This window comes from Cetorhinus maximus, chromosome 11 (genome assembly GCF_964194155.1).
Source record: "Cetorhinus maximus chromosome 11, sCetMax3.hap1.1, whole genome shotgun sequence".
In the NCBI taxonomy this organism is placed as follows: domain Eukaryota; kingdom Metazoa; phylum Chordata; class Chondrichthyes; order Lamniformes; family Cetorhinidae; genus Cetorhinus; species Cetorhinus maximus.
This window is the reverse complement of record NC_135889.1, coordinates 60,770,967-60,793,367: the sequence shown is the minus strand read 5'-3', so window position 1 is coordinate 60,793,367 and position 22,401 is coordinate 60,770,967. Positions and strand designations below refer to the sequence as shown.

Here is a 22,401-nt window from a genome sequence, read left to right as displayed (position 1 = left end):
GTCTTCCAGCTTCTCAGTCTGTATTTTGGAGAAACTTACGTTCCAACTAACTCTTTTCCAAATTACTATGAATTTTGCTGTTTAGCTACAAATATCAAATTAAACTTAATAAGCACAGAAAACATGACTTTAAAATGCAACTAAGATACACCTGTATGCTCTAGTCCAATTATTCACCAACCTTTAGCCCTGTTTCATCCAAAGATTACACTTGGTCTTGCCTCAGTGTGAAAAACAAAAATAGACCATTTACCATCTTTCCCGCTGCTGGCAAACTGGCATGGCGTCAGAAAGACTAACCAATGCCTTCCCACCCCATTTTGCCAACCTTCCCACCCTCGAGCCCATCCCCAAAGGTCCAGTAAAATTCCAGCCAAGATTCCAATTCTGAGTTGTGCAGATGAAACAATGGGACAAATGAAATAGGAAAACAGCTTTTAATTAAAAACTCTGGTTAAGTTGCAAGAATGCCAGGTCATATGGGCTGCTCTAGAACAAGTGCTTGTATTTCACTAATAGTTCAAAATTGTCCTCAACTCATGTTAAAATAAGCATGAAATGCAGAAATTGTAACAAGATCTAAATCTTGTTGAACAGTTTGCATAAAACAGGATACCAGAGTATCTTAATTCAGTGGTTTTCAACGTTGTTACGTGGGGACCCAGCAGATATTGATACTTCCTGGGCTTATTGTTCAAACTTCTCAAAAGGAGAGTGACAGATATTCTGAGGAAAACATTGTCATTATTGCAGAAAACATTTTTCTAAGATCAGCATACAGCAACAGAAAAAAAATGCCAGTTATATTGAAACTTGGACCATCTCAAATTCCCAGAAAGCCCTCCCCCTATCCTACATTATGAAGCCTTTGATCATTCAATAAGCAACACAATCCTCCTCCAATGCATCTCCACCAGACTCCAACTTGGTCAGACTGCCCTGGCTTCTTTTCCCACTCCATGCTGTCAGCTTGGGAGTCTCCCAATGAGACCCTACTCCTCTACATTTACATGCTGCCTCTTGGTGACAACCCCTATGCACATGGGGTCAGCTTTTACAAATTACACTAATGACACACAGCTCTGCCTCTCCATTGGAGGAGAAGAGCACAGTTGACGTTTCGAGTCCTCATGACCCTCCAACAGAACTAAGTAAATATAGGAAAGGGGTGAAATATAGTCATCTCAATTTCTCTGCTCCTCTCACCCATTCTAACCTGTCTCTCTCTGAACTTACTGCACTCCGTTCTCTCAACCCTAACATTGTAATCAAACCTGCTGACAAGGATGGTGCTGTTGTTGTCTGGCGCACTGACCTCTACCTTGCGGAGGCTGAGCGTCAACTCGCAGACACTTCCTCCTACCTCTCCCTGGACCATGACCCCACCACTGAACATCAAGCCATTGTTTCCAGGACTGTCACTGACCTCATCTCCTCTGGAGATCTTCCTTCCACAGCTTCCAACCTGATAGTCGCCCAACCTCGGACGGCCCGCTTCTACCTCCTACCCAAAATCCACAAACAGGACTGTCCCGGCTGACCAATCGTGTCAGCCTGTTCCTGCCCCACGGAACTCATTTCTCGCTATCTTGACTCCCTTCTCTCTCCCCTTGTCCAGTCCCTTCCCACCTACATCCGTGATTCCTCTGACACCTTACGTCACATCAACAATTTCCAGTTCCCTGGCCCCAACCGCCTCCTCTTCACCATGGACGTCCAATCCCTTTACACCTCCATCCCCCACCGGGATGGCTTGAGGGCTCTCCGCTTCTTCCTCGAACAGAGGCCCGAACAATCCCCATCCACCACTACTCTCCTCTGTCTGGCTGAACTTGTTCTCACACTGAACAATTTCTCCTTTAACTCCTCTCACTTCCTCCAAATAAAAGGTATGGCTAAGGGTACCCGCATGGGCCCCAGCTATGCCTGTCTCTTTATGGGGTATGTGGAACATTCCTTGTTCCAGTCCTACTCCGGCCCCCTCCCACAACTCTTTCTCTGGTACCTCGATGATTACTTCGGTGCTGCTTCATGCTCTCGTTGGGACCTGGAAATTTTTTTATTAATTTTGCTTCCAATCTCCACCCCTCCATCATTTTCACATGGTCCATCTCTGACACTTCCCTTCCCTTCCTTGACCTCTCTGTCTCAATTTCTGATGATAGACTGTCCACCAATATCCATTACAAGCCTACCGACTCCCACAGCTACCTCGACTACAGCTCCTCACACCCCGCTTCCTGTAGGGACTCCATCCCATTCTCTCAGTTCCTTTGCCTCCGTCGCATCTGTTCTGATGACGCTACCTTCAAAAACAGTTCCTCTGACATGTCCTCCTTCTTCTTTAACCGAGGTTTTCCACCCACGGTCGTTGACAGGGCCCTCAACCGTGTCCGGCCCATCTCCCGCGCATCCGCCATCATGCCTTCTCCTCCCTCCCAGAAACATGATAGGGTCCCCCTTGTCCTCACTTATCACCTTACCAGCCTCTGCATTCAAAGGATCATCCTCCGCCATTTCCGCCAACTCCAGCATGATGCCACCACCAAACACATCTTCCCTTCACCCCACCCCGGCGGCATTCCGTAGGGATCGTTCCCTCCGGAACACCCTGGTCCACTCCTCCATCACCCCCTACTCCTCAACCCCCACCTATGGCACCTCCCCATGCCCACGCAGAAGATGCAACACCTGCCCCTTCACTTCCTCTCTCCTCACCGTCCAAGGGCCCAAACACTCCTTTCAAGTGAAGCAGCATTTCACTTGCATTTCCTCTAACTTAAGTCTACTGCATTCGTTGCTCCCAATGCGGTTTCCTCTACATTGGAGAGACCAAACGCAAACTGGGCGACCGCTTTGCAGAACACCTGCGGTCTGTCCGCAAGGAAGACCCAAACCTCCCTGTCGCTTGCCATTTTAACACTTCACCCTGCTCTCTTGCCCACATGTCTGTTCTTGGCTTGCTGCATTGTTCCAGTGAAGCCCAACGCAAACTGGAGGAACAGCACCTCATCTTCCGACTAGGCACTTTACAGCCTTTCGGGCTGAATATTGAATTCAACAACTTTAGATCTTAAACTCCCTCCACCATCCCCCACCCCATTTCTTCCCCCTCCCTTTTGTTTTTTTCAATAATTTATAGATTTTTCTTTTCCCACCTATTTCCATTATTTTTAAATCTACAACTAATACCTTGTCAGTCTTTCCACCCCACCCCCACTAGAGCTGTACCTTGAGTGTCCTGCCATCCATTCTTAATTAGCACTTTTCTTAGATAATATCACCACCTTCAACACCTCTTTGATCCTTTTGTCTGTGACATCTTTTGATTATCTGCTCCTATCACTGCTTGCTTGTCCCTACAACCACCCCACCCTCAACTTCTCTCTCCCCGCCCCCCACCTTAAACCAGCTTATATTTCACCCCTCTCCTAACTACACTCAGTTCTGTTGAAGGGTCATGTGGACTCGAAACGTTAACTCTTTTCTTCTCCACCGATGCTGCCAGACCTGCTGAGTTTTTCCAGGTAATTCTGTTTTTGTTTTGGATTTCCAGCATTTGCATTAGTTTTTTGTTTTTATCTTAATCTTATGGTCCTGTCAGAATCCCTGTAGCGTTCCCAGAAACAAGCTCGGCTAAACCTGACTTAAGCAAACTCTCTTCAAAATGACCCCAAGCTGCTCTTCGGACTCCACATCCTCTTCATTACTTCTATTTTTGTTCTATCTTAGCCCATTGTTGCTGAAACCTTCATCTATACCTTTCAGCTCCAGACTCAACTCTCCTGGTTGGCCTCTAAGCTTTAGCTCATCCAAAACTCTACTGCCCATTTCCTATCCTCTCACCTATCAGCCCTGTTCTCCTTGGTCTATGTTGGCTCCTGATGTCCCCGCTACCTCAAATTTAACTTTATCTTTTGTGTTCAGACCCCTCCAAGGATTCACCATTTGTAACCACTGTTGTAACCATCTCCAGTGCTGCAACAAGCTACTACCAAACAAACCTTTCCTGGCTCCAGTCTCTTGCACATTCCCCCTTTGTTTGCAACCATGAGTGGCATCCATCCCATCAGTTACCTGGCCCCAACCTCTGGAATCTCCTACCCCTGCCCCATTTTAGCTCTCCTTCTCCTTTAATATCCTCATGACACAGTTTTTGGCCACTCCAACTAATATCTCCTACTTTGGCTCGATGTTTAGTCATTTTCCCCCTTATACCCCTGAACACATTTGGTCCATTTTCTAGGTTAAAGATGCCACCTAAATGCAAACTGTCAAAATAGCCATAAGAAACCAAATAGAATTACATAGCACCTACGGCACAGAAATAAATAAATTGTTCAACTGCTCTATGCTGGCTTTTGAGCCTCCTCTCGTCCCTCTTTATTTAACACTGTCATATCCTTTCATTCTCTTCACCCACGTGTTAATCCAGCTGCCCCTTAAATGTATCCATTGTTCACTTTATTTACTCCTTTTAGCAGTGTCATGAAGAGACATTAATGTCTATAATGTTATTGGATATTATTTTTAAATTGGAATTGTAGTAGGGTCTGTGTCTATGTGTGTGTCTTAATTGGGATTAAAGCCAGCTAGTCTGGGTGCTTTGATGTATAAAAGCAAAAAACTGCAGATGCTGGAAATCCAAAACAAAAATAAAATTAAAAATACCTGGAAGATACCTGCTTTGATGTATAAAAACAAAAAGCTAAAAGCTACTGCGGATGCTGGAAATCCAAAACAAAAACAGAATTACCTGGAAAAACTCAGCAGGTCTGGCAGCATCGGTGGAGAAGAAATCAGTTGACGTTTCGAGTCCTCACGACCCTTCGGCAGAACAGTTCTGCCGAAGGGTCGTGAGGACTCGAAACGTCAACTGATTTCTTCCCCACCGATGCTGCCAGACCTGCTGAGTTTTTCCAGGTAATTCTGTTTTTGCTTTGATGTATAGTAGTTTGAGATGTTAATTAGATAAACGTAAGGAGGAGAAGGTAAAGTGTAAATTTGCATTGTTGAGTAAACCACTCAAAAGAATGGGTAAAAACTTGCACCTAGCTGGGAGACGCTATGCAATGTATTTATATTACTAATTAAATTGGTGGAATGAAAGCATTATTGTTAGGGGGAGGTAAAATGAAAAAAACCAAGTAATACAATGGAAAATTTACATTCAAAGGAAAAGCTAGTTATAAACAGAAAGGAGTTTGTGTGTGTAAGCCAGAGGAATTTAAGATCTAACCAGCCTGTAAGCCTACAACTGTGTCTGCAAAGGAACCAAATTGAAAGGAACCTCATTTTGAATTTGTAAGATCAAATGTGCTTTGCCTGGTGTCTGTTTAAAGTATATGGGTTACTGTTGCCTTGGTGAAGATTTACCTGGGAGTGATTAATTTGGGGATCTGTTTAAAGGTTATTATGGTAGTAATTTGTAGACATGTGTATGTGTTTAATTTGTTGTTAAATTAATAAATGTTTAATTTAGTTTTATATAAAAAACCTAGAGGCTTGGTGGGGAGGCGGTGGCGTAGTGGTATTGTCACTGGACTGGTAGTCCAGAGACCCAGGATAATGCTCTGGGGACCCGGGTTCAAATCCCACCACGGCAGATGATGGAATTTGAATTCAATAAATATCCGGAATTAAAAGTCTAATGATGACCATGAAGCCATTGTTGATTGTCATAAAAACCCATCTGGTTCACTAATGTCCTTAAGGGGAGGAAATCTGCTGTCTTTACCTGGTTTGACCTACATGTGACTCCAGACCCATCGCAATGTGGCTGACTCTTAAATGCTCCCTCATCAAGAACAATTAGGGATGGGCAATAAATGCCAGCGACGCCCAAATCCCAAGAATGAATAAAAAAAAGTTCACAGCTGCATTTCAAGCATGCCAATTGAAAATATAGGTTATGACAGTTGTTCAAGTCCCCCCTCTGGGATTTAAACAACTCAGCCTTTACCAACTGCTGTGTCATAACAATCAGAGAGTTCCATCTTCTTCTGGCTCTTTGGTTAAAAATTTCCCAGTTGATTTTAGTTACACCACAAATGGAAACACCATCTATGTGTCTACCTTATCAAACTCTTTCATAATTTTAAAGACCTCTATTAGGTCATCCTTCAATCTCGTCTTTCCAGAGGAAAAGAGCCCAGCCTTTCCTTAAGTATATTTTCAGTGCTGGTATCATCTTTTTTTGCACCTTCTCCAGTGCTTCTATACATCCTTTTAATAATATGGAGGTCAGAACTTTGTACGGTATTCAATTGTGAAAAGATATAGATTTTAAACTATCAAATGAAAAACTCCAAAATGTGAAGAAAACCATAAGGCAGGGCAAACCAAATTAAAAGGTCACTGCAGAAAGTTACTCTTTTATATGTTATAATCTCTAATAGTGAAAGCCCAGAGGTTTCAATTAAGATATCCAGGATAGAAAAAGGAAAATTCTTGAACTGACCAACATTTTCTTTCAATAACAAGGGTGTCAACTGGAACTTTCCTGGGTTCAGGTTTAGTATTTGGCCCAAATTGAGAGGGGAGATCTCTTAACTACACCTGCTCATTATCAGGGTATCCAAGAACCAGTTTTCACAGTTAGTAAGGAGTCGCCAGCATATTTTTTGCACTCTCCATTCATGCCTTCTGAATTACACAAGGTATGATGAAAGAGAGAAAATATATCTGAACATTTATTTTGCAGAAGAGGATTCTGCTCAGCGTCTGATAATAAAGCACAGTGGAGTATTTTTCCATCCAGGGTAGCAAACTGGTCTATCACTGCAGTGCCAGTGCTAAAAATTCTTGACAACCCACAGGTGCATTTCCCAGTGAGTAAATCATGTGACAGCCATATTGGTAATTACATTATCTATTCTAGTTTAACACTGCAGCAGTGTGCCAGTAGAATCATGCCCTGACAAGCTCACAGATCAATCCTGTAACAGGTGGTGGAAATGCTCCACAGCTAATCTCACTATCCATATTTCTAGATAATTGATTGCTTTATTGACCATCAATTCTAATCCCATTGCAAGTTGGTGCCTTGCCTCGTCAAGCTGGGAGAGAGCTCTGCAATGTACATAGCTGAGCAGTCTCAGCTGCAATAATTTCAAACACAAGCACAAATATTGTTGCTGCCATGAAACCTGCTATTCTTAAATATCCTTTCACTGGGACACATGACCCTTCTTGTGAGTAGCATTTCAATCCGAGTATTATAAACTGACCTAAAGTCAGAAAACCTTCTACTACGCATTCAAAGTAATATTAATAAGGAAATAATTTCTTGTAAAAGTTGTATCTGCTTCTTGTAACTGATTGCCAAGTCTAGCTTTTAGACTATATTTAGCTTAATAGCTCAGGACCTTAGGAAGAGAGTTCTGCTGGAGGATAATTGGGAATTGACGAAGTAGCAACTGACATTAAGACAGAGTGAAATCTACTATATTATTGTTTTAAAAAGGTGAATATGAAATTAACCTGTATGTGTTTTTCTGTGTCGCTGCAGTTCATCGCTGCGAGTGAACCGTTTTCCACAGAAAACCCAGTTACAGACAAAAGGTCGTTCTCCTGTGTGCCAGCGAAGATGAGCTCGAAGATGGGATGTTTTTCCATATGTCTTTCCACAGCCTGGAAAGTGGCAAATATGCTGTTTTTTCTTGCCTAAATTACTGGAGGATCTGAGGAAAAATATAAATTCAAATATTGTAAGCAGTTTCAGTTTTATCCTCTGAATTCTACAAACATTTAATACAGTTTCAAAATTTTCTATAGAATTAACTGCACCAACTGAAAACATTAACTTAGTAATTACTTCTGAACAACTATTTTATGCACTATTGTATATAAGACTATTCTGAGGAATGGCAAAATTATACTTAGCAATTATCTTCCATTTTTTTTACATAAATAGAACCTAAAAATGAGGATTTTCTGTCTATATCTCTAACAAATTTACTTAATTGATAAATAAAATTCAGGCTTTCATGGCTGCAATGGTGCAGCTTATAATAATTTGAATTTACATAGCCCCAGCCCTTAATGTCCTAAGAGGGCTGCTGAGCCAAAGGAATAGAAGATGCTGAGCCAAGGAGAGGTTAAGAGATTGGCTAAAGAGAGGTGTTTTAAGGCAAATTTTAATGCGAGAGAGCTAGAAAATAGAGTGGGGCCTAGACAGGCAAAGGCATAAATTCCACAGTCAGAACTAAAGAGAGTCTAGGAGGGTGTGTATCGATGGAAAAGTCAGAAATACAGCAACAAAGCCTTGGAAGAATTTAATCACAAAAATGTGAAATTTTAATCTGATGTCTTGAAGGACTGAAAACATGCACATGTCAGTGAGAATGGAAGGGGGGCAGGAATAGAAAAAAATAGGAAAGTAGAGCATTAAGGAACAGGAAATGGATCAGCTAAGTAGTGAAAGCCAGGCAAGCATTGGGGTTAAGTTATACAGCAATGTCACAGAGGTGGAAGTAGATAGTCATAGCTATAAAGGGGATATGGGGTTGAAAACTCAACTTGAGGTTGGATAGATTTTTATTCTTTCATGGGATAGCATGTATTGTCCATCCCGAATTGCCCTTGAGAAGGTGATCATGAGCTGCCTTCTTAAACCGCTGCAGTCCATGTGGCGTAGGTACACCCAGAGCTACTAGGGAGGGAGTTCCAGGATTTTCATCCAGCGACAGTGAAGTGAGGCAGTGAGTAGTCTGATTCAGCCCAAAATAGTGGATAAAGGTTGTTGTGGCTCAAAATATTGGGAAGAGTTTGTGGTAGGGTTCAAAGACAATTGATATATTCTCAATATTTAGCTGCAGGAAGTTACAACTAATCAAGAACTCAAACGTTGAGCAGTCAGACTGACAGCACAAACGCCAGGAGGAGGTTGAGAGAAAAGTGGGACAGAGCTGGGTTTTACTAGCATATATGTGGAAACTGATCCTATGTCAGCAAATGACTCCAGCATGGAGGAGAAACAGCAAAGGCAAGGATACACTCTTGGTGGGTGCAGATGTGACAGTACAAGTGGAAGAGAAGCCCTCAACTTTCAACAGGATTGTGTAAATAAGCTCTTATAATCTGGAGATCAATGATCAAAGAAACTGAAAATTTTATGAACCACTAAAAGCCCCGTTTACATTTCAATTTAGATGCAAAATGGTCTTAAAGAGATCAACTGAATTCAACTAATTTATTTACGTATATGAATTACAGTAGTCTTACCTGAAAATTCAGTCTATATTTCTAATCTTTATAACTGTAATTTTAATAAGGCTTAGAAGGCAAAGTTGAATTTTAAATTACAATGATCTGAACTATCAATTCAATTTCACCATTTCTAAACATCTCCTTAGCCCACAACTCCTGATGAAACCAGATAAGGATTTATCTCCCCCTCCTTCTAGCAGGGGTCACTGGATAGTGACCAGAACCAAGACCCTATCTCCACAAGTCCTGAAACAGAAGCCAAATGTAATATGCCTGCTAAATTACTTAGTTCAGCACAGGCTTTACAGAAGATGTTGACCAATCATAAGTAAAATCCTACTGTATGACAGATTTTAAAGTTTAATAATGTTTAATATAGAATTAGAATGTTAAAAACAAAATTGCTCAAAATTCTCAGACTAAAAACTAATGTTGTTTTATCTCTGAAGATTTGATTGACATGAACTCAGTGCATTGTTTGTTCATATCACCCACACACAACCTTGCGTAATGAAAGTTTGATGAATATTAGTATTCAAGAGTTCTAACATTTATCATCAGGCTAAGGAAAAATGTTCTTAATGATCTTTTGGGGATGTACTGTTTTAATTATCATAGTTTAAGTAACTTGCTATGTCTTTATTGCTTCTATTACGTTCAAGCTAGAAGCAGGCCATTCAGTCCCTCGAGCCAGCTCTGCCATTTGATAAGATCATGGCTGATCTGATTGTGGCCTTAACTCTACTTTCCTGTCTATCCCCTATAACATTTGACTGCCTTGTCAATCAAGAATCTAACTCAGCCTTAAAAATATTTTTATGACAGTCTCCACTGTTCTGAGGGATAATTCCGCAGACTAACGAAAGAGAAAAAAAATCTCTCATCTCCATCTTGAATATCTGTAAATAAATCCGACAGTTTTGCCTGAACATCACAGTACAACTGATATTTTCATCTGTCAAAAAAAAGAAAGGAAAATGGGAAGGTTCTCTCATGTGATGAGTGGCAGGTCAGATGATTGGTCAGAATATAAAGAACGGCAGAGAATGACTAAAAGGTTAATCAGGAGAAAGAAATTAAGAGTACGAGAGGAAGCTAGCTAGAAATGTAAAAACAGATAGCAAGAGTTTCTACAGGTATTCAAACAGGAAAAGAGTAGGTAAAGTGAGAGTTGGTCCTCTAGAGAGTGAGAATGCGAAGTTAATAATAGATAAGGAGAAAATGGCGGATGAAATGAACAAATATTTTGCTTCGGTCTTCACTAGAGGGTACAAAAAACTGTAAATCGGGAGGTCAAGGGGAGAGTGGAACTTGGTGCAATTACAATCACTAGGGAAGCAGTACTAAGCAAACTGATGGTGTTGCGGGCTGACAAGTCTCCAGGTCGAGATGGACTTCATCCTAGGATCTTAAAAGAGGTGGCTAATGAGGTAGATGTGGTGTTAATTTTCCAAAACTCCCTAGATTCTGAAAAGGTTCCATCAGACTGGAAAGTACAAATATAACCCCCACTATTCAAGAAGGGGAAGCAGAAAACAGGAAACTATAGGCCAGTTAGCTTGACGTCTGTCACGGGGAAGGTGTTAGAATTGATCATTAAGGAGGTTATAGCTGGGCACTTAGAAAAGCTCAAGATAATCGGAGTCAGCATGGTTTAACCAATTTATTAGAGTGCTTTGAAGGAGTAACATGTGCGGTGAATAGTGGGGTGCGTGTAGACATACTGTACTTGGATTTCCAGAAAGCATTTGATAAGGTGCCACATCAAAGGTTATTGCGGAAAATAAAAGCTCATGGTGTAGGGAGTAATGTATTAGCCTGGATAGAAGATTGGGCAGCTGGCAGAAAACAGAGAGCATGCATATATGGGTCTTTTCTGATTGGCTGGATGTGATGAGTGGAGTCCCGCAGGGGTCTGTGCTGGAGTCTCAACTTTTTACAATTTACATCAATGACTTAGATGAGAGGAGCGAAGACATGGTAGCTAAATTTTCAGATTACACAAAGATAGGTAGGAAAGTATATTGTGAAGATGACACAAGGAGTTTGCAGATGGATATAGAGACAGATACGGATAAGTTGAGTGAGTGGGCAAAAATCTGGCAGATGGAGTATAATGTGGGAAAGTGTGAAGTTGTTCACTTTGGCGGGAGTATTACTTAAATGGAGAACGGACGCAGAATTCCGAGGTGCAGAGGGATCTAGCTGTTCTCGTGCATGAGTCACAAAAAGCTAGTACACAGGTACAGCAAGCAACTAAGAAGGCAAATGGAATGCTATCCTTTATTACAAGAGGAATTGAACATATAAGTAAATAAAAGTGACATGTCCTCCTTCTTCCTTAACCGAGGTTTTCCACCCACGGTCGTTGACAGGGCCCTCAACCGTGTCCGGCCCATCTCCCGCGCATCCGCCCTCACGCCTTCTCCTCCCTCCCAGAAACATGATAGGGTCCCCCTTGTCCTCACTTATCACCCCACCAGCCTCCGCATTCAAAGGATCATCCTCCGCCATTTCCGCCAACTCCAGCATGATGCCACCACCAAACACATCTTCCCTTCACCACCCCTAGCGGCATTCCGTAGGGATCGTTCCCTCTGGGACACCCTGGTCCACTCCTCCATCACCCCCTACTCCTCAACCCCCACCTATGGCACCTCCCCATGCCCACGCAGAAGATGCAACACCTGCCCCTTCACTTCCTCTCTCCTCACCGTCCAAGGGCCCAAACACTCCTTTCAAGTGAAGCAGCATTTCACTTGCATTTCCCCTAACTTAGTCTACTGCATTCGTTGTTCCCAATGCGGTCTCCTCTACATTGGAGAGGCCAAACGCAAACTGGGCGACCGCTTTGCAGAACACCTGCGGTCTGTCCGCAAGAAAGACCCAAACCTCCCTGTCGCTTGCCATTTTAACACTCCACCCTGCTCTCTTGCCCACATGTCTGTCCTTGGCTTGCTGCATTGTTCCAGTGAAGTCCAACGCAAACTGGAGGAACAGCAGCTCATCTTCCGACTAGGCACTTTACAGCCTTTCGGGCTGAATATTGAATTCAACAACTTTAGATCTTAAACTCCCCCTCCCCCCATCCCCACCCCCTTTCCGTTTCTTCCCCCTCCCTTTTGTTTTTTTTTCAATAATTTATATAGATTCTTCTTTTCCCACGTATTTCCATTATTTTTAAATCTACAACTAATACCTTGTTAGTCTTTCCACCCCACCCCCACTAGAGCTGTACCTTGAGTATCCTGCCATCCATTCTTAATTAGCACTTTTCTTAGATAATATCACCACCTTCAACACCTCTTTGATCCTTTTGTCTGTGACATCTTTTGATTATCTGCTCCTTTCACTGCTTGCTTGTCCCAACAACCACCCCACCCTCAACTTCTCTCTCCCCCCCACCCCCCACCTTAAACCAGCTTATATTTCACCCCTCTCCTAACTATACTTCAGTTCTGTTGAAGGGTCATGTTGGACTCGAAACGTCAACTCTTTTCTTCTCCACCGATGCTGCCAGACCTGCTGAGTTTTTCCAGGTAATTCTGTTTTTGTTTTGGATTTCCAGCATCCGCAGTAGCTTTTTGTTTTTATAAAAGTAAGGATGTTATGCTTCAGTTATACAGGGCATTAGTGAGACCGCATCTTTAATGCGGTGTGCAGTTTTGGTCTCCTTACTTAAGAAAGGATGTAAATGCATTGGAGGCGGTTCAGAGGAGGTTTTCTAGATTGATGCCTGGATTGAGCAGGTTGTCTTGAGGAAAGGTTGGACAGGCTGGGCTTGTTTCCACTGGAGTTTAGAAGAGTGAGGGGTGACTTGATTGAAGTATATAAGATCCTGGACAGTATTAAAAAATTGAACATGGACAGGATGTTTTCTCTTATGGGTTAGTCCAGAACTAGGGGGCACTGTTTTAAAATTAGGGATCACCCTTTTAGGACTGTGATGAGGAGAACATCTTTCTGAGGGTTGTGTGACTTCAGAACCCTCTGCATCAGAAGGTCGTGGAAGCGGGGTCACTGAATATTTTTAAGGCAGAGATCCAATTTGCATGCATTTGCATCTTATGCAAGCTCATTAAAAGGCCACCTCACCAGAATCAAGTACGCCCTCCAAATTAAGTACCCTGCCAGCAAGAATTTAGAACGTTAAGTTTTACGAATCAGCTTCGCCTCTTCCACCACTTTTGAAGTCAGTAGATGCTGTTTTCACCTTCTTGGGGACCTTGCATAAACTTCACTCGTATCAAGTGCCAGCAGCAGAAGCTGCACCAAGGCTGGACATGGGAGGCATGCTGATTGGGGAAGGGGGTGGGGGAAAGAGAGTGTGTCTTAGAGGGTGGTGGTGTTGTAGGGTCCTGGGGGGTTAAATTCAGAGTTCCGGTGAGAGGAGGGAACAGTCACAGTCAGAGGGGAGAGTGGGATGAGGTAAGGTGGCAGGTCCAGGGTGAGAGTTTGGTAGGAGAAGCTCTCATGAGGGGGTGTGCCACAGAGTGGGACTAGACAGCTGGCTCAAATAACAAAAAGGAGTAGGGTCAGGGTGGGCATGGGGATGTTTATTCTAAGGGGAGGGAAGGCATGTAGAGGTGGGTGGTAATAGGGGGAGTCTGGAAGATGGCACACACAAATTTTCAAATCTGACCTTGACCACAGTTAGCCAATAAGCAAGATCCCTGCGGTGGGAGGAGGGACTTTTTGGGTGGGTGGAGTCCAAGGTCAACACAATTGGCTGACTAAAGGGACATCCTAATAATTATGAGGCATCTGGATATTATCCAGGCTCAGTTGTATTCTCTTCTACATGGTGAAGCCCACATTGTTGCAGGTTTGTTCCCGGCTCATAGGGCTCATAACATTGAGATCCCAGCAAGGTGTGGAGCTGCTGTTCATTCTATAGTATCTCCGTTTAAATAATATTCTGCTTTTCTATTCTTCTCAAAGTGGATAACCTCACATTTTCACAAATAACAGTCCATTTGTCAAACTTCTGCCCACTCACTTAACCTATCTATATCCCTTTGCATACTCTGTATCCTCTCCACAACTGGCTTTTCCATCTATTTTTTGTATTGTCAGCAGCTTTGGCTACACTATACTCTGTCTCTGCAAGTCATTAATATAGATTGTAAAATAGTTGAGAGATCAGCACTGATCCTAGTGGTACCAATTAGTTAGCTTGTCAATTGAAAATGACACATTTATCCAGAATCTGTTTCCTGTTAGTCAGTCCTCTAACCTTGCAAATATATTATACCCAACACCATGAGCTCTTATCTTGTGTAAAAATCTTTTATGTGGCACCTAACTGAATGCCTTTTGGAAATTCAAATACACTACATCTACTGGTTTCCCTTTATCCACCCTGTTTGTTATGTCCTCAAAAGAACTTAATAACGTGGTCAAACACTGTTTCCACTTCATAAAACTACATTTTACTCTGCTTGAGTGTATTATTATTTCCAAGTAAACTGTTACTACTTCCTTAATAATGGTTTCTAGTATTTTTCAAATGATAGATGTTAGGTTAACTAGCCGAGAGTTTCCTGCTTTCTGTCTTCCTCCTTTCTTGTATAGCGTTGTTACAATTGCAGTTTTCCAATCTGCTGGAACCTTTCCAGCATCTAGAGAATTTTGGAAGATTACAATCTATGCATCCACCATCATTCCAGCCACTTCTTTTAAGACCCTAGGGTGCAGTCCAACAAGTCCAAAGGACTTGTCAGTCTTTAGTCCCATTAGTTTGCCTTATATTTTTTTCTCTAGTGATAGTAATTGTTTTAAGTTCCTCCCTTACTTTTGTCCCTTTATGTTCTACTATTCTTGGGGTACTTTTAGTTTCTTCTACCGTGAAGAAAGAGATTGACAAGAGGGTAGACAGGAACAGGAAAGTAGTTAAGGCCACAATCAGATTAGTCATAACATTTTCAAATGGCAGATCATGCTCGAGAGGCCGAATCGCCTACTCCTAATTCATATGTATGTTTGTAAAACGCTTGTTCAAAGTCTCCAGCATTTCCTTCTTTCTCAATATTAATTCCATGGTCTCAGCCTCTAAGCCACCAATGTTTACTTTAGCTAATCTTTTCCATTTTATATATTTCCATGCTCTTACTCTTGCTGTCTACCCATATATTCTAATTTCTCCCCTTTCTATTTTTTGTCTCTAACTTTCTAATCTCTACCATGCAAGTTTTTTCAGGGAAGCCGTTGCTAACTGCGATTTTTAAAACTGCTCACTGTAGTTTGTGGAAACTTGCTTTGCACAAAACGGTAACCAACCTTATCTTAAAGAACTGCCCTAGATAATTAATACTATGTAAGGTGCTTTGGAAGAATTAATAGACGCAAGGGTGAACAGATGCAAATCTTCTTTGCCTTGAAGGGAGAGTCAGCAATAGTGTAAATGGTGTAAGTTTCTCACTTACTAAACTAAGTAAAACAACTGCTTCATGATTCAATAAAACATATATTCAGGAAGCCAAGTGCATTTTGTATGTAGTTGAACTTCAAAATGGAGGACACCCACATGCACATTTGCTTATAAACTGAATAAAAAACAACCAAGTACATAATATATATGATTAGACAAGATTATTACAGCAAAATTCCCCGAGCAATAAAGAAGGCTCTCAGATCGTTAAAAAGTGAACATGGTACATGGTCCTAGCAGTATGCTCAATCTTAATTCTCTGTGTACATGGGATGATTACATATCATTGGGAAAAGGCATTTTGTTGAAGCTTTTCGTCTTGCACTCATCAGGATGATCACAAGAATACCAATGTCAGGGGAAGCAACAGCTCTCTTCTCATACATTATAGAATGCTGATTGGTTGGTTAAACTGTCAGTCACCATTAACTGGTGCATTCTCCATGGCCTCTACCAGAGTCCATTTGTCAACCAATTAGCGCACTCTTCTCATACAGTATAAAGTTACTGCTTCCCCTAACATTGGTATTCTTGTGATTGTATCAATGGGGGCAAGACAAAAAGCTCCGGCAAAATGTCTTTTTTCAGTAATACTCAAATTCTGTACTACCAAACAATGATTAATATAGTCAAAAAATTGCAAAAGAATTTATAAAGAAGAGAACACCAATGGTTATTCCTAATATGGGAGAAGCAATATAAACATGGCAGTTAAAGTTGGAAAATATGGACATAATAATCCTAAGGTAGCACCTTACAACCTGTATTTAATTTTTAAATATAGTGTTCATGTTAATGTTGACGTTTGTTCATCTCTTAAAAAGTGAGAAATACCTATACAAGTATGTTTATAGGGGACATGACTGTACAAGCATAGAAATGAGATCGCAGACTGAAGAAAACAGCAAACTGGTATGAAATGCAACATATTTGGATACTGCCCCCAAAACAAAGAGGGGACTGTTAGAAAACAAGATGCATGATCAATCTCATACAACAGAATGTCTGTACATTTGCCTGATGTGCAAGTGGTTTACTTTCAAGAAACTAAAGAAAAATAAGCCATTGTACAAGCAGCAAACAAGAATACAATCCTGACGGCTCATTTCAAGTTGAACAATGACAGTATATCCACATAAGAGGTTGAATTATTAGGGCAGATAAAGGGGAACCAGTAGATGTACCATACTTGGATTTTCAAAAGGCAATCGATAAAATGTCACATTAAAAGTTAATACACAAGATAAGGATTTGAGGGTGATAATATTAGCTTGGAGAGGATTGTGTGATGACTGTCACTTTAAGATCAGTTCAACTGAGTAGGAGTCACATAATTTGTTCAAATGTCTGGCTAGCGGGTAATAAGAGATTCTAGGAAGGGGTTTCCTAGAGAAAAGATGGCTGTATGAGGGACTGGCTGTATACAAGCAGCCACGGAACTCTTGTGTAAATAGTTTGTTTTGTTTGATTAAGAAACCTCCCAGAGCGTGTTTCTACAGATTGGTTAATGGACAGGGAGCTGAGAGTAGGGATAAATGAGGCATTTTAAAGTTGGCAGGTTGTGACTAGTGCAGTGCAACAAGGATCAGTGCTGGGGCCTCAGCTATTTACAATCTATATTAACCCTTTTGACGAAGAGACAGAGAATAATGTATCTAAGTTTGCTGACGTTACAAAACTAGGTGGGAATGCAAGTGGTGAATAGGGTAAAAATAGGCTGCAAAGAGATATAGACAGGTTAAGTGAGCAAGCAACAAGGTGGCACAGAGAGCATAATGTGGGCAAACAGAACTGCTGGTCATAAGAATAGAAAAGCAGAATATTTTTCAAAAGATGTGAAACTTGTAAATGTTGATGTTCAGAGAGTCTTGGGTGTTCTCATACAAGGAACATAATGTTAGCATGCAGGTACAAGCAAGCAATTAGGAAAGCAATTGGCATGTTGATCTTTATTGTAAAGGGATTGCAGTGCAAAAATAAAGTCTTGCTACAATTGTACAGGGCTTTTTAACAGCACACCTGGAATAGAGTGTGCAATTGTGCTCTCCATATTTGGGGATATATTTGCATTGGAGGCAGTACAGCAAGGGTTCAATAGATTGATCCCTGGGATGAGAGGGTTGTCCTATGATGAGAGGCTGAGTAAATTGGGTCTCTCTTCTCTGCAGTTTCTCATTGAAATATTCAAGATTATTAAGGGAATTGACAGGGTAGATACAGAGAGGTGGTTTCCCCTGCGTGGGGAACCTAGAACAAGAGGGCATAGTTTCAGGGCAGGGGGCCAATCATTTATACAAAGGAGATGAGGAGAAATCTCTTCTAACAGGATGTATGTTCTACGTAAACGTATACAGCAACTGAATTAGGTGTTTTGGATGACAATTTTGAATGTGAAAATACTTTAATAGGTACAACTCTGCATTCAATGCCCTATCAGCTCAGAACACTTTTTTGCTACATTTGCATTTTTCTAATTCTAAAGGTCCTCTAGCATCATAGAATAAATTTAAACAGACAGTGGGTGAAGACTTTAAACATAATATACTTAGAAGAAACTGCTTATTCTCAATTTATTGCATTCAGGAATTTTAAAAGTACAGTAATACGAGTTTACAAAACTTCAGCCTGCCAGCGTACACTTTGACTAAGGTTACTTCAACATTTTCGAAGAGGAAACCAAAGGCAATGTTCATAAAGAAAAACTTAACCATGATCAAAAGGTAAATGTTGATTAGGTCTTCCATGCTGTCTATAAAAGAAAAAAAATCAATGCACTCTTCTTGGATGGTTCCACAGGAACAGAGAAAATTTTTGTTTATGACACTCGTATATATGAGGCAAATGAGATGTAATTTTACTACGTGCTTCAACAGGTATCGCTTCTACTTTTTTCATTGGAGGCTAAACAGCACATTCGCTTTTTAAATTAGAATACCAATCCATAAGTGTTCAACATGCAAGTTGAGAAACAAATTCTAGAGAAGCAAAACTTATTAGAAAGTCAAAGTCTATTACATGGATTGAAGCTCCAATGATGCCAACATATTGCTTCTAGGTGGTGGATCATTTGCTTAAAGATTAAATGAATAACAATTGTTTTGCTGGGAGTTGTTTATCGACAGCTCCTACCAGTTATTTCTAGAGCTTCAAGGAGGATATATTCTAGGGAGTTATATTAACAAAAGCAATATATGGCCACAATCGAGGGAATTCAAACTTAAAGAAAATGAAGGATTAACACCCAAGGGTATTTGCAGATTGCTTTCTTAAACTAGGAAATGGAAAATCTGTAGATTCAATTGAAATAATAGAGCTGCTCTTCCAAGGAGCCAAATTGTAGATTTTCTAATAGTGCAAGCATGTATTCAATATCAATTATTCTTCAAAAACTGTTCTTTGTGCTAAAAATGAAATAGTTTTTAAAATGTTGTTGGATGAATTAAAAGAATAAATCAGCATTGACTCTACAGGCTAAGATGATGGTAACAGTCAGCTCCTTCGACAGCATCTTCCAGACAAGGGCAGCAGATGCAAGCCACCATCTGCAACTTCCCCTCCAAGCCCCACACACCTTCCTGACTTGGAACTATATCACGGTCCTGGGTCAAAATCCTGGAACTCCCATCCCAACAGCACTGTTGGTGTTCCCACAATACATGGGCTGCAGCACTTCAAGAAGGTAGCACACCATCACATTCTCATGGGGAATTAGGGTTGGGCAATAAATGCTGGCTTAGCCAGCGATATCCACATCCCATGAGTGGATAAAAAACCCTCCAGAGTTTCTACACAGTCTAGCTCCAGTGGGCATGCCACTGCACAAGCTTAGACTCAAGGAAGGAACAATTATGTTGCTATGAAACTCAAATCCTAAATAGGGACTTTGTAGTGGAACAAGATTGGTAATTAGAAAGCTGCTATCTTCGATGATAGGTGCTTATAACAGGCAGATTTCAAGGAAATGGTGTATTTATTCCTCGAACAATATTGAGCCCATCAGATGTATACCTCCCTTTTCAACTCAAGAAAACAGTTCCAAATCAGACTTTTCATATTTAATGACTAAAAGCAAGTCACGAGGCCAGACTTTTGACAAAAGTTTTATATTCCTAGGTCTATTTACACATGGACAGCTTTATGTAGCTTTTTCCAGAGTGTGATGCTCTGATTCACACAAAGTGTGATTGATCAATTCTGTTAAAAACTGGTGAAATAATTGAAAATCCTGTATTTAATGTGGTCAAATTGGTATTTTTATTGCATTTGTATTTCAAATGTTTTGCAGGTCTCTTTTAGTACTTCAATAAAAGCGTCAATGTTAATCCTGGGCACATTATTTTAGACACTGTATATACAAAGACTCAAAGTTTGGCTCATAGGAAACTCTGCTTATAGAAATGGTCTTCATATTTTGCTGTATGGAAGTGTTGAGAGAAAGTTTTAATTAACATGCAATTTGTTTGCCAAGCTTACTCATGATATACAATGAGAAGACGACTATGGAAGCACTTGTTTTCCTATTGTACATTTCCCCCTGAAAAAACATTTGATTAAGTAGTGAGCATAATGCTCACAGAAGCTTTCAACACTTAAAAGGATTTAATTTGTACTAAACAGAAACATACCTTCCCAAAACATCCTTACAATTAGGACAAGTACATGCTACTCGCCGGAGTCGTTTTCCTGGTTGATACTGCTGATCATTGCCATCCTCATCCAGGTTCACAGACACTTGCGCTAAATCACTGGAACTAAGGACAGTCGCAGTGCCCACATTAGTGACTGTAGATGGTTGTGATGCTAGCTGCCAGGATTCAGAGTCATCCTCCTCTTCTTTTATCTGCACACCTGGAATAAGTAAGGGCATGTGCAATTCTCTTCTGTAACTTTAGAACTATAGCAATTCTGTTTAACCCTTTTCAAACATTGCCACAGCAATATACAATAAGATTAAAATGCAACTATACATAATGCAATATAGCTCAGTTTCCGAATGTTCAGAATTTATTAGGGGATTTCATTCAAAGTCTTTTTGAAATCTGGTGTTTTTATAATGATTTAATTTTCTTTATTTAACAATGGCAAGTAGTGCTACAAGAATCAAGTATAGGTATCCAACTTCAGAAAAGGAAACCAATTTCCTGGTGCAACCAGGCAAACAAGATTTATGGAGAACTCCTGCCAAGATTTCTTACCCTGTAATATTCAGAAAAATGTTCAGTTCAATCTGAAATCTCAGAACATTAGGTATAACCTCAATACAATCAATGTAGTATTCAAGGTAAAGCAATTTAGTTGCTAATACTGTAATACACAATTACCAAAGCCTAAAGTATGAATTACTAGAAGACTAAAGACATCACTACGGAGATTGAGCACTGATACTACCCATACAAAATAAAACAATTACAGAAGTGATCCTTTTAAACATGTCAATTATGCCATGGTAAAATATTCTTCTAGCTTGGCAATTCCCTTCTAACACATACTTGTAAGTTTAATCAGCATCCACATTGTTGCCATCTACCTCAGTAGTCAGATGACATTGCAGCTATGTTGGTTTAGGGAGAACACAGGGGACACTGGGAATGAATGCATCCAACAGTGGTTGTCAGCTGAGCAAGGAGGAGGGTGATAATGAACCAAAGTTTTAACTGGTCATTTGGCAACATGGGGATTTTTGCTCCACCCCAAAAAAGCGATGAGAAGCCACAGATCATAACTGAATCAAGGCCTGAAAGGAAAAAAGGAGCTTCATTCAGTGCATTGACACATCTTAAGGAGCTCTGTCTGAGAACCTAGACCAAACTGATGGGACACCAGCATATAACGAAGGAAATCTGCTTTGAAGAGCTAAAGACATCATTGCTGAGCATGGTCCATGAGATAACATACAAGAGCACAGTTGCCACTGCAGTACTGCACAGAGTGATTTTCCTTCAGTTACTGAACAACCAAGGGATGACTGAACTACATGAAGTTGGCGCATCTTGACAACTGCTACGATAAGATCACCAGATGCTGGAAGTCCTCTTGCAGGACTGCAAGTGGTTGAAGAGTCTGGACCTCTCCAATTGCTGTGGGTTGAAGCTTGCAGGCACTGAGCGAATCCAGCTGCACCTTCCCAAGCTCGCCTGCATCCAGGCTAGATACTCAGGTGGCTGACTTGTCTCACTCGGACCAAGGACTGGATGGCAAATCAAGCAGATACCTGGAGGGCATAGCTCCTAACCCCCCTGCAGTCAAAACCAGGCTTTGAAACACTGTGGTTCATGACAAAGGTTCTGACTTAAACTTCAGTAACACAAGGCCTAGCTTTTACTTGCGATACAGCTGACGTATTACTGCCGGTAGTTTAGCCAATGTCACTAAGGTTAGGTGAAGTAAGGTGGGAGGAACCTCATGTGAAGCATAAAAAATGGCATAGACCAGTTGAGGTAACCAAAATAGAGCAAAACAAACAAAAACAGATTATTTCAGGTAAGGTCATATTATGAAAATAGGAGTTTTTGTCTCCTCGGTCCTCACCTTCAAATACCTCCTCAAATCTTATCTCTTGAATCAAGTGTTTACCCTCCTCAACTTTGCGGTTGTGGTTGGAAGTTAAAGATTATATACTAATGGTTGTAATTGTGTTTGAGGCCAAAATGGTCACACCAATGGGTCAATACAACTACGGTGTTAAGCTATCAACAAGAGTTTAAAGCTAACTTACAGCTTGACAGGTACACTGTGAAGAAATAAAAAAGGGATTCACAATA

At 40.9% G+C, this 22,401-nt stretch overlaps 1 protein-coding gene across 4 annotated transcripts in view; it reads right to left on the bottom strand.

The window, feature by feature from the left end:
- The window catches only part of LOC144686629 (transcription factor Sp3-like), a 55,499-nt gene that overhangs the window by 2,593 nt on the left and 30,505 nt on the right, over positions 1-22,401 (bottom strand). For all 4 annotated transcript variants that reach the window (XM_078552079.1, XM_078552082.1, XM_078552081.1 and 1 more), the window contains 2 exons: positions 20,266-20,488; positions 7,483-7,682 (listed from right to left, as the gene is read on the bottom strand). In XM_078552079.1, coding sequence (XP_078408205.1) covers positions 7,483-7,682; positions 20,266-20,488 — 423 coding nt within the window. The remainder of the gene's footprint in view (positions 1-7,482; positions 7,683-20,265; positions 20,489-22,401) is intronic.